The sequence below is a fragment of the Rhinolophus sinicus genome, chromosome 5 (assembly GCF_057876585.1).
Source record: "Rhinolophus sinicus isolate RSI-liver-muscle chromosome 5, RSI-T2T, whole genome shotgun sequence".
Taxonomy (NCBI): Eukaryota; Metazoa; Chordata; class Mammalia; order Chiroptera; family Rhinolophidae; genus Rhinolophus; species Rhinolophus sinicus.
The window spans coordinates 6514575-6528792 of NC_142505.1; the positions used below are offsets into that span (position 1 = coordinate 6514575).

Genomic DNA, 14218 nt, shown 5'->3' on the forward strand with positions numbered 1-14218 from the left:
GCGTCTTGGAGGGGTGGGGCACTAGGCTGGTGAGAGGCGGGGTCAGGGGCCTAGCCCTAGGCCGTTACTGGAGGGATCTCCGAGGAGAGGGTTTGGCACTGTGGACACGGAATACAGAAGTGGGTCTTTGGGGAGGGGCGAGGTCAGTGAGGAACGACGGCCCACTTGAGAAGGGGGTGAGGCCACAGTCCGGACCAGGCTGTGAGGAGAAAGAAGCTAGGCCAGGCGGGGCGGAGCCTAAGCAGGGGCGGGGCGGGGCGGGGCGGAGCCAGTGAGGGTCAGGTCCACGGTACCGCGCGGTGAGGGGCGGGGCCTGGGAGGGGGCGTGCGAGCCCGAACTTGCCCCAGTAGCGAACTCCCGCGGCTTTGGGGTTGACTGCCGGGTCTCTCCTGGTTCTTCACAGGGCAAAACATTCACCAGACTATGCCAGGCCCTGACCTCGGTGGGGCTCGCAGGCAGACGGAGAGAAGGACCGAGAGCTGCTCCCGGTGAGCGCGCAGAACCCTGAGATAACCCCCTGGAATGCGGGACACAGAAGGGCGGCTGCCGAGCTCTCAGGGTATCGCCTGGGGTTATCAGCTGCCAGGCCAACCCCAAGAGATATCTGTCCCTGCAGCCCTCACCCACCCCACTCAGTGGCACCTTGCTGGGGATCGTGAGCGGGTGGGCCTCTGCCTGCCGCCCCCCCAGGCCTCAGCCCAAGCTCTTGGGTACAGAGGGCCTGGTGGGGTCCGACTCCACCCAGAAGCAGAGAGCTTCCTGTGGAAAGAACCTAGGCAGGCAGGCTCCCTCAGCACAGTGACACAGGACTGAGTGGGCTATGATGGCAAAGGACGGCAGGAGAGGCTTGGTAAAAGTCGGACCAGCAAGGATGTCCCCTTCTTCATAAACTCTGAGCCTGGATGGTCATCCACACCTTACGGCCCCAGCTCTCTGCTCCTTGCCTTGCCTTTGACCAAGATCCCATTTGCCTGGCCAGCAGCTTCTCCTTCCCCATCAACCACATGGGACTAGTTAAGAAAAAAGTCTTCACTTTCTGAGACCACTGCATTTGTAAGTACCCAGTGTGTGCAGGATGTCAAGGCCAGAACTGGCAGCAGAGAGTGGCACCAGCCACAGATCTTGGTGGAAAGGTTGGAAACTAGGGTGCCCATCAAAATGCTGTTTGTAATAGTAGGAAAGCTGGGAACATGGCGCCTTCCTGCCTATGCAGTAGAGCAGTGTAAGCTCAGGGTGCAGCTCTCTGCAGGCTGGGCATTGGAGCGTGGCCATCTAAGTACCTGGGATGAACATGTAGAAATAAACGGGTAGAAATAAATGTAGAAATGCTTCTGACCTCTGTTTAAAATAAAAGAGAATAGAAAAACAGAAAGGACATGCATCAAAATGCTAACTCTGGGGAGAAGGCCAGAAGCAAGGCTGATACCCTTTTCGTTTATCTGTGTTTTTAAATTTTTCTAGCTGCTCTAGGTTACCTTAGTAAGGAGGTTCTCCTGTCCTTTGGGGGAAGGACTAAGGTCTGGCAAGCCCCCAGAATTTAGGGGTTGGAGTAGACACAAGGCAGATAGGTGTAGGGCTTCTTGGCAGCACCAGGGGGCAGCACCTGCTAACTTGTTTCCCCAGGAACCAGGCCCCAGAAAAGCTGTTTGTGCAGCCTGGACACTCCCCGGCCTCGCAGGCGCCCATCCCTCAACAGTCTGCACAGTGAACTGCACTCTCAAGGTCCAAGCTGGAGACTTGCTGGGTCGCCTCTGTGCAAGGCCTATTGTCTTTGCATGGCCTGCTGTGGACTCAGCCCTGGCCTTGCCAGCACTTCTGCAACTTTGCCCTTTCACTCTTTTCCCTTTAACTGTCAACAGACAGGATTATCACCAATTTGGGGATTTGTTCCTCTGGCTAAGCCTTCTCATTTCAGAAACATCCCAGAGATAGTCTGTACGTTGTTTATATCAAGTCCTTTTATTCTGATACCACAGAATTACCTTGTCACAATACAGGGGGAGGGACACTGAAGTACCATGAGTTCTCACAGAGCACAAGAGGACGGCACACATTTCACAAGGTCATGTGGAGGACTCGGGTCATTGCACTTACAACTGTAAACTTATTTGTTTGACTTTGTACAGCACTCTTCCCCCCTCAAATAAAGAAGGAGAGAAGGAAAGAAAGGGAAAGAGGAAAGAAAGGGAAGGAGTGAGGGGAAAGCAAAAACAAGACATGGAAGCTAGCAGAGGAAGGCGCTGGGCAGCCCCCACTCTCCAGGGCACTGCACTTGGAGAGAGGAGCTGACTTGATTCCAGAGGCTGAATGAGGCAGACGCGCACACATATCCGCTCACACGCTTGATCACGTGCATACACACACAATATCTCACAACTTCCACGGCTCTCCATGCCACCCCAGTGCACATGGCAGCAGGACTGCTGGTACCCGGGGAGACAGAGATGACATCTCTGAGGAGTTTCAGTTGATCAGGCCTATTACTCTGACCCTGTCGGAATCCATGATGATTAGTATTTACAAAATGGGGGAGGGGGCACAAGGGCAGGCAGGGGCCAACAGGCCAGGGCCATGCTGCCATGGCAAAGGATCTGAACCTTCCCCCCAACAAACACACAGGCGCCAGAAGATAGGCCATAGTTGCTGCCATTGCTGCCCTCTCACCATGAGCCCTGAGACCACACTTTCTTCCCAAGGACTAAGCAGATGGTGAGGAAGGGAGATGGTGTCTCTGTGAAATGAGTGTATTGGGCGGGCCCTGAAGTGGGCAGAGGAGGCAATGCCCTTGCTTATGACACTGGGGAGGCAGGTATGGAGAAGGCCTGGACTGCATTACAGAGATCCCTTATCCATTTGGAGATGTGCCTTATGTTTCTTTTCCCAAGGCACCAAATGCTGGTCCCTTAGCCTCTGGCTGCAGTGCCCCCAGAGCCACAGCTGCATCCACACAAGGGCTAGGACACCTATGGCCCAGAGGCCTGCTCCAGCCACCTTCACCAGGGCTGATGGGTACAGATGTGTCCTGTGGGCACACTGGAGGGGTGGTGGTGGTGGAAGATGGAAGATGTCAGAAATGGCAAACTCAGAGGGCTTGGCCAGAAAGGAAATTGGCTAAAAGTCAGTATTTTAGAGCCTTAGAATGGGTCTGACGGAGGCTGACCTGCTGTTATCTCCCCGTCTCCGTTTTCCGTGCTCCTGGTCCCATCCCCTGGCTTTTCGTTGGAAGGATTACTGCCTTGGGCCCCCATAGATCCAGCCACTAGGCATATCCCCACATAAACCTGGCTCTGGGTGGTCAGATGTGATGGATGGTGGCCTCCCTCAGCCCTTGCTCAGACAGCCTCACATGGCCCCGGTCTGATCTTAGATGGGGCAGGTGCTCTATGGGATGGGCGAGGCCCAAATCCTGGAGGACCAGGATCTCAGGCTGAACACAAAGGTTGACAGCCTCCTGTCCCATCCACAGCTGCCAGAGGTGCGCCAGGATCCCTCTCTGAAGGGCCATGTAGGTCTTATAGGAAAGCATGAGAAATGTGGACCCTGAGAAATGCAAACCAGAGCAGTCTGGAGGAAAGCCAGGCTGAGGGGTTGGTAGCCACTGCCTGCTGCACTCCTGGCTCAGTCGTAGAGAAGCTGATGAGCAGCGGGATACTTGGGCTTCAGAGATGAGGGTGGGCAGGCAATGCCCTTGCTTATGACACTGGGGAGGCAGGTATGGAGAAGGCCTGGACTGCATTACAGAGACCCCTTATCCAGAGGCAGATAGGGTCACAAAGGACTTTCTCTAAGTTTTGCTATTGAGAAGCTTCCTCAGAAACTCAGCTTGAAGCCACTGTCTATGTGAACACCTGCGTTGGTCCAAGATGACATTGTCAGCTGTCCTCACCACAAGTGCCAGACGTCTAGTTCTTCCTGAGCACCCTTTGACTCCCAGGACCCATCTCTTGGCTCACAGAACTTTGAGCTTCCCAGCCATAGAGGAGAGGCATGGAACAGGTAGAGTCAGGAACTGGGGTCCCTAGGACACAGCGAGGCCCTACCTTTGGCCTGCCTCTGGCCACAGATGCAGCCCAGCTCTGCCCTTGAGCAGGGCGCCTGGCTCAGGGCTGGGGGAGGAGGGGGAGCGACTTACAGATGGAAACCTTCAGAATGTGACAGCAAATCTTCCAAATGTGCATGCACACACACCCTGTCCAGGCTCCACCCGCATGTCTACTCCAGAGACTCCCTGTCACCTGCCGACTTGGTCAGAGAAAACTACAGGGCACGTCGGGCCTCGCACTGCCTGGCCCCGCAGCCTGGCATGCTCTGGCAAAATTCCGGCAGGTCCGCACTAGCTCGTGCAGGATTCAGCTAGAAGCACTCCTGAAGGAGAGGTTCTGAGGCAAAAAGAACTCCAAGCAAGAGGGTAGAGCATTTAAAATGGATGAAATCGTGCAAAGAGGCTGCGAGCTGTGCATGCTCTCCACTGCAGGCCAGGTGGTGACTCACCTGGCAGCAGCGAGTCCTGCCACAGGTCAAACATGCCACAGACTAAGAACTTCACACACACGGTGGGAGCGCGGTGGGCAGCGGTAGGGGGTTTGATATGAGCATATCTATCCAGTTTCTCAATTGCATGTCTGCAATTAACTCTTATACATAACATGGAATTTATTAAATATTAACAGTTGTCTTTGAGGGTTTATATTTCATTGCATAGAACGTTAGAGATGAGACTTGTGGCTGAGCCCGAGATAAAAGGAAGTCCCAAAGGGAAGGGCCTTGGGGAGGAATGCTACCCAGTCCACAAGGTGGATGGATGGTGCCACACTCCCCAACACAGGGCTCTAGGCCCTTCCCTTGGCTGGCAGAAGCCCTGGCCCCTCTGCTCTGAGCGCGCCCACTGGTGATGGCTTAAGAAGGACTGGAATTGCACAGTAAACAGAGGTGGGCTGAGGGGCCTCCCTAGACCTCGCCCTGGGGTTGTGCTCTTGGTGGCCTACTGCCCACTATTGCTTCTGAGTCAACATTCTCCCTGTGCGGAGCAGGGACAGAGCAGAGAGGAAACCAAACCATCAGTCACAAGGGGGTGGTGGAGGGGAAAGGCAAGAAGGTGAGCAAACAGAGAAGAGAGGGGAGAAGGAGAAACGAAAGTGTTTATGAGGTATACACGTAAACCAAACTGAAATGATTAAGGCTGTTCTTAAAATCAAAAGAAATCCCCAGGTATACGAACGAGGAGCCGGCTGGTTGAGACAATGGCGGTGCCGCTGGGATGCTCACGATGGCTGGGGGATGGCTTTGAGATGGTGGCAGGCACGCTAGCACGCTGCCACCCTGGGCTGGGAGAAGCCTCAGCCAGCGCCCACGCTGCTTTTCGGTGCTATGGCCTCTTATTTCAGCAATGAGACAGTGTTAGGTCCTAATGTTTGTAAAGTTCTCCCAACCCCACACTAGCCACATGGAAGTCTGCTCCGATGTCACCCAGAGGGCAGGGTGAGGGAGGCAGGGCCCTGTGGCCCCAGAGGGATCCGGGCCAGCTGGAATGTGAAGGAAACGGAGCCCGGAGCCATCAGCCCCCAATCAAAGCCTCTTTCCAAGGCTGTGGAAAAACTTCTGGCATTGCGGAGGGAGGGCAGCATCCGTCAAAAACAGGCAGCGTGCACCCCAACTCTGTGTATAACGCATAGGCAGCCTGGCTGGCCAGGCTGCAGAAGGCGGCTGTGGGAAGAGCAGCAAGACTGCACGGCGGCAGGGTTTCCAGAGAGGGCTCCTCCCTCCCAACCACGGCTAAGCCTTGAAGGTGGTGCCCTGAGGAGAGCAGGGTCTCTGGAAAGACAATCAAAGGTCCCCCGGGCCAGTGGTCCCACTTGTCCAGCAGATGCTTCACCCAGGCAGCTACTGTGAGAAAACATCCCGCCTCAACTGAGGCCGCCTGCCACGTCCCACTTGGTGAGTCTGTGGGCCAAGGGTTCGCCAGATTGTAGATGCTTGGAGGAGAAAAAGAGGCAGGAGGGAAGGAAAGAAGGAAAGAAAGAAGGATTTTGTCAAGAACTGGACAGGTGCGTCCCACCCCCACTCCTCTCAGTTGTCTGTCGTGTGCGATGGCCGCCTCCTCACCTGCCACATCCCACCCACTGAGGCTTGGGGAGGTGGGTGCTTGGGCAGCTTTGAGGTCACAAAGAGAAGGACAGGAAGAAGGAAGAATTATGTGGGCCAGGAAGGGACGTTAATATAACACAAGTTGCTTTTTGTTTTGCTTAAGGGGATTCTGTTTTTAAAATGGCGAGCCATTTCACAGCCCACTTGTGAAACTGCCGTAAAAGACACTCACAGAAGCATTGCCTACTTGGCCCAATCATTAGCCAAATTCCAGAACTAGAGGGAGATTCCTTCAACTACCAGGTTAGTGGTCTAGTGGCACACTCACGTCGTGTGGCAGAACCCAGAACAAAGCCATGCCCGTGGTTCCTTTCCCTCCCCAGTGATGCAGCCCCGGCCCTAAACCCAAGGCAGGTACTGCCATGAACCTGGCCATGGGCTGCCCCTCCCCTCAGCACAACTTCTGATTGACAACTGTCCCAGGGCAACTCCGAGGAAACATCCGGCTGAGCAGGAAAGCGGCAGGGAGCCTGCTGTCATGGGGTGAAGGCAGGAAGAACACTGGGGGTGCTGCACTGTGGCTACTGAAATTAGAATAAGTTCCAGGCTCTTTACTTTGGCCTACAAAGCCCACCCCTCGGCTCCCGCCCCCTCAGACTTCACCCCTGACTACTTCCGCTGTGCTGCTCGCTCCCCTGGGCACATCCCACAGCAGCCTCTTCTCCTCCCTCAGGCCCTACCTCACACTGGCCACTTCTCTAGAGCAGACCCCTCTGCTCCACAGCCCTGCTTCATGGGCTTCACAGCACTTAAACTTTCAGAAATTACCTTCTGAATCTAATTTTTATTTTTTAACTTATTTTCTGTCCCCCTCAATAGACTGTCAGCTTTGGAGGGCAGGGACTTGGTTTCATTCCCTGCTGTATCCCCAGCACCTGGAACAGGACCTAGCCCCTGCCTAGGGCTTGACAAACCATTTGTGGAATAAATGAGTAAGTGCATGGAAGACTGGGTCTTTCCAGTGTCCCCAGCGTCCCTCCAGAGACTGGCAGCCTTTTTGACACTATCCCCAGCTCCTTCCCACCAGTGGGCCTGGCTGCAGAGCTCCCTTCTGATTTGCTTGCCGGCCACCTGGCCTTGCCACACACATGCCTACCCACCACAGGAAGCTCCCTAACCTCTGTACTCCTAACCTGAGACGAGGCAAAGGAGGGAGGAGGAGGGCCCCAGGGCTATGGGATGTTAGGAGTTGGTCCCTGGCTATGCACAGAGCAGCACCACAGCCAGGCCACCCTCCCCGCCATCCATCCGGGATGATGTACCTCCTCCTCCTCGCACAAAGGCGGGGCCACGGCCGCAGAAGACTCCAGAAGGAGGCGCCACATCCTGCCTTGGTGACCGCAGCCTAGACAGAGCCAGGGCTCCCAACCTGAGGCCCTTCCACTCTCTCCCTGGGCTGAGCTGGTCTGGGGCGGAGATTTCCTGTCTCGGTGACCGCCTTTTGCTCTCTGTCCCTTTCCTGTCTGCCTCTCTACTCATTCTCTTCCTTTTTGAGGGTCACGAGCTCAGCCTGTGAAGCCAACTGTGTCTTGACTTCAGGCCCAGGGGTCTGCCTTCCAGGTAGCTGCTGGGCCCGTCACAGCTGATGGAAGGCCCCCAGGCCCCTCCTAGTTCACTAGTGGGAACTGGGTAGGTCTGCTCGGCCAGGCCTTGGCCCTTCACCCTCTCCTCTGCCCCAGCCCGCCCTGGTCCTGACACTCACTGTTATACGCAGAGTCCAGAGCTGTGCCCAGGCCTCTGACTCCAGAGATTTTTCCACAGCAACGATATCGTCTCCTTTCATCTCTTCAGGAGCCTGTGGGGGCATTTACAGAGGAGGGTTGGGGGAGCTGCACACCAGGCCCCCACGCCAACCGAATGCCGACTCATAGCTGTGAGAGCCCTGTGGGGGTGGGGGGGGTAGAGAAGCACAAGGGGATGGGGGCCCTGGCTTCCCTTGCTGGGGACCTCTCCTGAGTTGGCCCCACGTGCACCGGGTCCCTCCTTTTCCTCCTCCCACACTCATAGGAGACGACATTGCAGCTCTGGCCACGTCACCTGCCACTGAAGACCAGACTCCTCCCAGAGGACCCCTCAGGACTTAGAGGCCCCCACGTGAGGGCCTCAGGCCTTTCCTGGGGGATGCTGGGCACAGGTAGCTCATACTCACCCGACAGGGCATGGTCACCAGAATGAGGAGAATTTTTTGCCAAAAGCAGAGACAGCTGTGACATAGAAAAAGGAGAGAGACATTAGGAAACTGAGCCGGACTTCCTCCTAGTCAGGGGCATTTGGCACAGTGGAGCCAAGCTCAGCCCGAGGGGCCGGCTTCACCCCGAGACCCACCAGGCTGGCCTGGGCCTGGTGACTGAGCCTGGAGTCATTCCCCAGCCCCCATCTCTGCCACAGCTGCCCACTGCCCACCTGGCTGTGGGCAATGCTTACCTTCTGTCAGCTTGCCGGCCTGCTCTGCTGCCCCCCCAGGGAGGATCTTGGAGAGAACACTCTCCCCCTCGGCACCTGGCTGGCCAGCAGGAGCCCCTGGGGTCCCTCCAGGCCTGGCTCCAGCCTTCACACCTGGGGGAAAGAAACCACCATCATGAGCCAAGCTTGGCTGGCTCTTCAGGCTCCGAGTAGGAGAGTAGCCACAAGGGACTCTGAACACAGGGACCCCGTGAGGGGGGAGGCTAAGGAGGAGGATAGAGGAATAAAGAGAAGAAGATAAGCACAGGGATAAAAGGGGTGGGAAGAGCAGAAAAAAAGGAAGTTGACGAAGGTAAAGGAGGAAAAGGCAGAGGAGGATGACAAGTCAGAAGAGAGAAGGGGAAGGAGGGTGAGAGGTAGAAGTCACAGTCCTGGCCCTGTGCTCACCAGTCCCTTCCAGTTTCCCTGCCCAGAGCTGTCTGGGCCCTACGGCCCCAGGGCTGGTGACTCCATTGCTCATTCGAACCCCAGGCTCATTTGCTGCTGGGGAGAGTTACAGGCCACTGGGCACCTTCTCAGGGAACAGTGAGGGCGTGTAGTGTTGGGGAGCCCAGGGCTGGGTGGGTGTAGAGAGAGGGCAGCCCGTGTTCTGTGGGTCATAGCCAAGGGCCCCAAAGGGTAGGCTCACCTGCAGGTCCAGGTCCTGATGGTGGCTGGGCCTGAGGAGGCCTCCCCTGCTGGGGTGCTTTGGCTGCCCCCTTAGAGCCGTTTGTCTGCTCTGCCCGTGGCTGCAACACAGAACCATAGCTGAGATACCATGTGGGACTCTGCCCACGCCCAGCCTGGGATCAAGGGGATGTCCAAGCTGCAGCCACAGCACCCGCCCTGGCTGGCATCCCTGCATGGGAGCCCCACTTACCGGTCCGGCTGGCTGGGGGCCTGTGGCTGTTGTGGGGCCTGGCTGAGGCTTCCCTGCTGGCTGGCTGGCAGCAGGGGCCGGGCCCCGTGCAGTTGGCTGGCCCTGCTGCTGCAGCCGAGCCTGCGACGGGGTCTGCTGGGGGTGCTGTAGCCCGTGACCTGGCTGCTGCTGCTGCTGCTGCTGCTGCTGCTGCTGCTGCTGCTGCTGCTGCTGTGTCTGCGGCTGGCGCGATGATGGTGCTGAGGGTGTCTGCCTGGATGGTGGCGGCTGTGACTGCTGCGGCCCTGGCGGTGCCTGCCGGCCCTGTGGCTGTGGCTGCGGCTGGGGTTCTGGCTTTGGCTGCAGTGCAGCGGGCCCCGAGTGGGCCTGCCGGGAGCCCTTCTTGCTGTCAGAGGCATGATGGTATGCTGATGGGACACGGGATGGCTGTGAGTATTCAGCGGGGCTGGGGTACCCAGGCTGACCCTTCTTCTGCATGGCCGGGGCAGGGCTGGGCTGAGGGTGAGGCCGGGCCTCATGGCGACCCAGGTCCCGAACGTGTGGTTTGGCAGCACGCCGGCCCGGCTCCTCGCCAGCATGGCGGCCTGAGTGCCGCCCGTGGTCGCTGTGGTGCCGGTGTTCCTTGGCTGAGGTGTGTCGGCCTGGGCCACCCTCATCATGTGGCCACAGGCCCTCTTCGGGGGGCTCATTGTAGTCGTGGTAGCTGTGCCTGGCAGGGCCTCGCTTCTGGGAGGAGGAGGAGACTGCGTGGCCCCCATGGTGCCTGAATCGGTCAGAGCGGGCATCCCGGGGCTTATCAAACCAGTCTGTCTCCTCCTGGCCCAGGTGATATGCTTCAGAGACCAAAAACAGAACACCATCAACCCCTGGCTTGGCCGCAGGGGGAGGCCCAGCGGAAGCCATGCAAGGAAACCAGAGTGGGTGCCACAGCCACAAGCACGATGCTGGGCCCCAGCCCACCCTCCCACAACCAGGGCCAGGGCATGGGTGGAGAGGCAAGAAGGGCAGCCGGTGGCAGGGCCCACTGGGCCATCTTGGGGCTCAGGGCCCCATGTGTGGGTAGGCCCCCCAGATGCTGGGTGTCTGCACAAATCACCCCCAGCTGCCATTACCTTCGCTGTCGGAAACTACGCAGTGGGAGTCATCCAGGATGTAGCCCTCCTCACGCTTGTACGTGTGGGCCCGCGGTCCGTCCTTGACGTGCTCCTGGACGTCAGGCATGGAGTGGCTGGAGCAGAACTGTGGGCAGGTATCCCCCGGAGGGAGGGTGCCCCCGGCGGGGCGGGGCCGTCCCAAGGGGCTGACGGGGCTCTCTTCTTCAGAGGCCTGGCTCCGCATGGGGGGTCGGGCCCGACCATGGGCCATGCTCAGGGATGAGGGCTTGGGGCCCACTTTTTGAAGCCGCTCCACAGCCTCCCGTTCCCGCTCATACCCCTTGCCCCGGCCACCGAAGTCATGGCTGGACAGCTTCTCCCCACTGTATGCAGATGCCACCCGGGACCGGCTGCTCCCACTGTACATGCGGTCCTCCTCCTCCACCTGGTCCCGGCTGGACACCCCGTAGTATCTCTGTTGCTCATACACGTTCTTCTTGAGCCCGTAGGTGATTTCGTCCTGGAACTTCCTGCCCCGAGAGGCCAGGCCGCTGCTGACCGCAGGGGAGGGGTAGGAGGCCAGGTCTGACTCCACGTCCTTGGCCTCTTCGATAGGCGAGAACTTGGAGATCTTTTGCTCCATGCCCTGCTTCCGGTGCTTGCTGCGCTTTGAGGAGATGGCAGCCGGGGCCAGGCTCTTGGAAGGATGCTTGGGGCCCATGGGGCCTGGACCATACTTCTCCGCTCGAGCCCCGTGGCGGTAGTCGCTGTCACCATAGTAGTGGGCGCTGGCTGGTCGGCTGTCACTCTCCACGCTCCGGTGATGGCTGCTCTTCCCACGGGGGTCATAAGAGTCCTCCTCGGATTCTTCCTCCCCTCGGGCGTAGCAGCAGGGCAGTGCGGGCCCCTCCAGAACACCTGCTTCTCCGGGCTCTTTCCCAGGACGCCCACTGCTGCTTGGCCCCAGGGGCTCCAGTCGCTGGCTATCAGGGGCAGTGGAGGTGCTGTCCTTGGTCAGCTCACTGATGTCATCGATCATCACATAATTCCGAGGGACATTCTGCTCCAGGCTGGTGTAGTGTGAGTCAGAAGGATAGGTGGGGGCCGGGCTCAGACTCATGCTGCTGCGGTCACTGGCCCGAGGCAGCTCAGGGGCCTTGCCTTGCTCATAGCTGCTGCTTACCGCTGGGCCACTGTAGCTCGTTTCAGATGGGGCTGAAGACATGGCCACCACAGGGCTGGCGATCACCTCATAGTTGGTGGGCACCTTCTGCTCCAAGTCGGCTAGTGATGTCTGGCGTGGCTTCTGGTGGGGGGCACGGCTATCGGCCGGGACTGGGAAAAGGGTGCTCTGTGTGGTTGGCATGGGTGTTTGGGCTGCATAATGGCCTGTGGGACGGAAAGCCTGCTGGCTTGCCAAGCCAGGCTCCGCGGGGTAACTGGTGCCAGGAGGAAAGGCAGGTGCTGGGTACGTGCTGGGGCCAGGGTAGGTGGGTGCTTGGTGGGTTAGGAATCCGTTTGGAGTTGGCCCACCGCTGCCTGCAGTGTACTGTGGGGCTGGAGGTGGGAACCGGGGCTGTTGGAAGGCAGTGGGGCCGGAGCTGGTGGTGGGAGCGGCCGTGACAGGGAAGTCTGCATACGGGCCTGCAGGAGTGGCACAGCCCTGGAGCCGCAGCTGGTTGAGTTCGCTGTCTGATAGGTAGTCACGATGTTCGCCGAGACCACGCAAGGGTGGGTAGTCACGGCCACCCCGGTCTTTGGCCAAAGACTCTTTGCGCTGTGTGATACCCAGCTCCAGGTACTTGAGCTTGGCGTCGATCTCCTTCTCCTCTTCATCCAGCTCTGCCTGCTTCTTGCGCAGCTTGGTGGACTCGTGCTCCACCAGCCGCAGGTCCCGGTCCAGCTCCCGGAGCAGACTGGCCTTGGTGGCAGGGACAGCGGTGGGCCCCACCAGCCCACGCTGCAGCAGGCTGGCCGCATACAGCTGTGGGGGGGGCTGGCCAGCCAGGGGCAGATGAGCCTCCTCTGGAGGGGGGCTGGGCAGTGTCCGCTTCACCTTGCGGACCAGGCCGTTGGGTGGCAGCGCCGACACCTGAGACAGAGGGAAGGGCGGGGCACTGAGACCCAACGTGTGGGTGGCTTGGCAGGGTGCAGGGTGGAAGAGCCCTGGCTTGGGCTGGGGCGGGGGCTGAGCTCCACACTGTTGGTGCCCTGATTCACCAGGCAGCCTCAAGGTCTGCCATGCCCACCCGCTGGCCTTGAAGATCACCATGGCCTGTGATCATTTTACGGCCTTCTCCTTCCCATTGCTCTGGGCAGCAGGAGGGCAGGGAAGGAGCAGATGCTCCTCAGTGCTGGTTTCTACTACTGGCCTGGCTCTGAGAACCCTCGTACATGTCCAATGGGCTTGCGACTCTACCTCCCACTGAGTGTACTGAGATGAGGTGAGGACAGGTCTGGCTCTGGGTTTGGGTCCTAGCAGCTGGTGGGGGCCAAAGGCCATGGAGGGCCGTGGACTGGAGTGGATTGGGTCCTGGGTCCACCAGGCTCCCTAGGGATAAGAAAGGGGCACATGCTGACTATGTGACAGTTGCTGCAGGCTCTGGGTCTTTTGCTGCCTCCTGACCTATTCCTCTCTAAAGTGACATGCAACTCAGCCACCTGCCCACTCTCCCCCTCCAGCTGCCCTGCACCACCGCCTGCCACACCCTCCGGGCTACGCGCTCAGCCAGGCCCCCAGCTCCCTCCACAGCCCTGTCAGTCCACCACTCTCTGGGGCTGCCAGTGCTCCTTTAGGGCCTCTGCAGCCCAGTCTCCTGCTGCGTGGCTCCTGGTCAAGGCTCCCTAATGTGGCCCTCCTCACCCACGGCAATGCTTCCCCTGCCAGCAGGTTTGCTCTGGATCCTCCCTTGGTCTCTAGCTTGTAGCCTTCCCAGAATGCACCAGGCTTCCGGGCTTTTACGGATCAACCAAATCCCCCAAATATACTGGGGACCGACATCGAGCTTCTGACATTTTACCTTGCCAAGAAACTACATAAAAGCCTCCCACCTACTCTCACCATGTCATAAAGGAAACGATAGTGCACCCCAAAACCTCAGAATGAAGGGTAGGCCTTTAATGGAATAAATTTCACTTTTTGAACTCCTGACTCTGTTGTCCATCTCCTGCTTTTTGGGCTACACACCATGAGTGCCCATCATGGCGTGGCCCCACATGGCCAGCCCATGGGACCTCTGTGTCCACCCTGGAGCCAGACCACCTGCCCCTCTCTGACCGGCCCTCCCTGCCAGCCCAGACTCCTGAGCCCACCCCTACCCCCTCTGGCCTGCATACCCCAGGGCTTTCCCCTCCCCAGGCTCATCACCTCCACAACCCCACCACGAGGCCCAGTCCCTCTCCTCTTGCATCATGCCCAGGAAACAGACAAATACGTCTCATGATGCTTCCAGCTCTTACCTCCTCCCCAGGGCCACTGTGCAGTCTCTCCCTTCAGCCCATATGCCCACACTCTGTCCAGGAAGCTTTCTAAGATACCCATCTTGTCCTGTCTCACCTGCCTAAAACCTCCAGAGGCCCCAAGGTTCCTTCACAAAAGGCCCACCCTCTTCAGCCTGGCACTCAAAGTCCTTGGCGTTAGGCCCTTGCCAGCCCCAT

The 14218-nt window shown here is 58.6% G+C and overlaps 1 protein-coding gene across 3 annotated transcripts in view; it reads right to left on the reverse strand.

Annotated features, from left to right (window-relative positions):
- Positions 1-339: 339 nt before the first annotated feature.
- BSN (bassoon presynaptic cytomatrix protein) overlaps positions 340-14218 on the reverse strand; it is an 80763-nt gene continuing 66884 nt past the window's right edge. For 2 of the 3 annotated variants that reach the window (XM_074312314.2, XM_074312316.2), the window contains 7 exons: positions 10580-12653; positions 9468-10300; positions 9237-9336; positions 8570-8701; positions 8295-8349; positions 7848-7940; positions 1942-5973 (listed from right to left, as the gene is read on the reverse strand). In XM_074312314.2, coding sequence (XP_074168415.2) covers positions 8309-8349; positions 8570-8701; positions 9237-9336; positions 9468-10300; positions 10580-12653 — 3180 coding nt within the window. In that variant the 3' untranslated portion in view covers positions 1942-5973; positions 7848-7940; positions 8295-8308. Of the gene's footprint in view, positions 519-1941; positions 5974-7847; positions 7941-8294; positions 8350-8569; positions 8702-9236; positions 9337-9467; positions 10301-10579; positions 12654-14218 lie in introns of those variants that run through there. The other variant, XM_074312315.2, reaches the window with a different exon arrangement.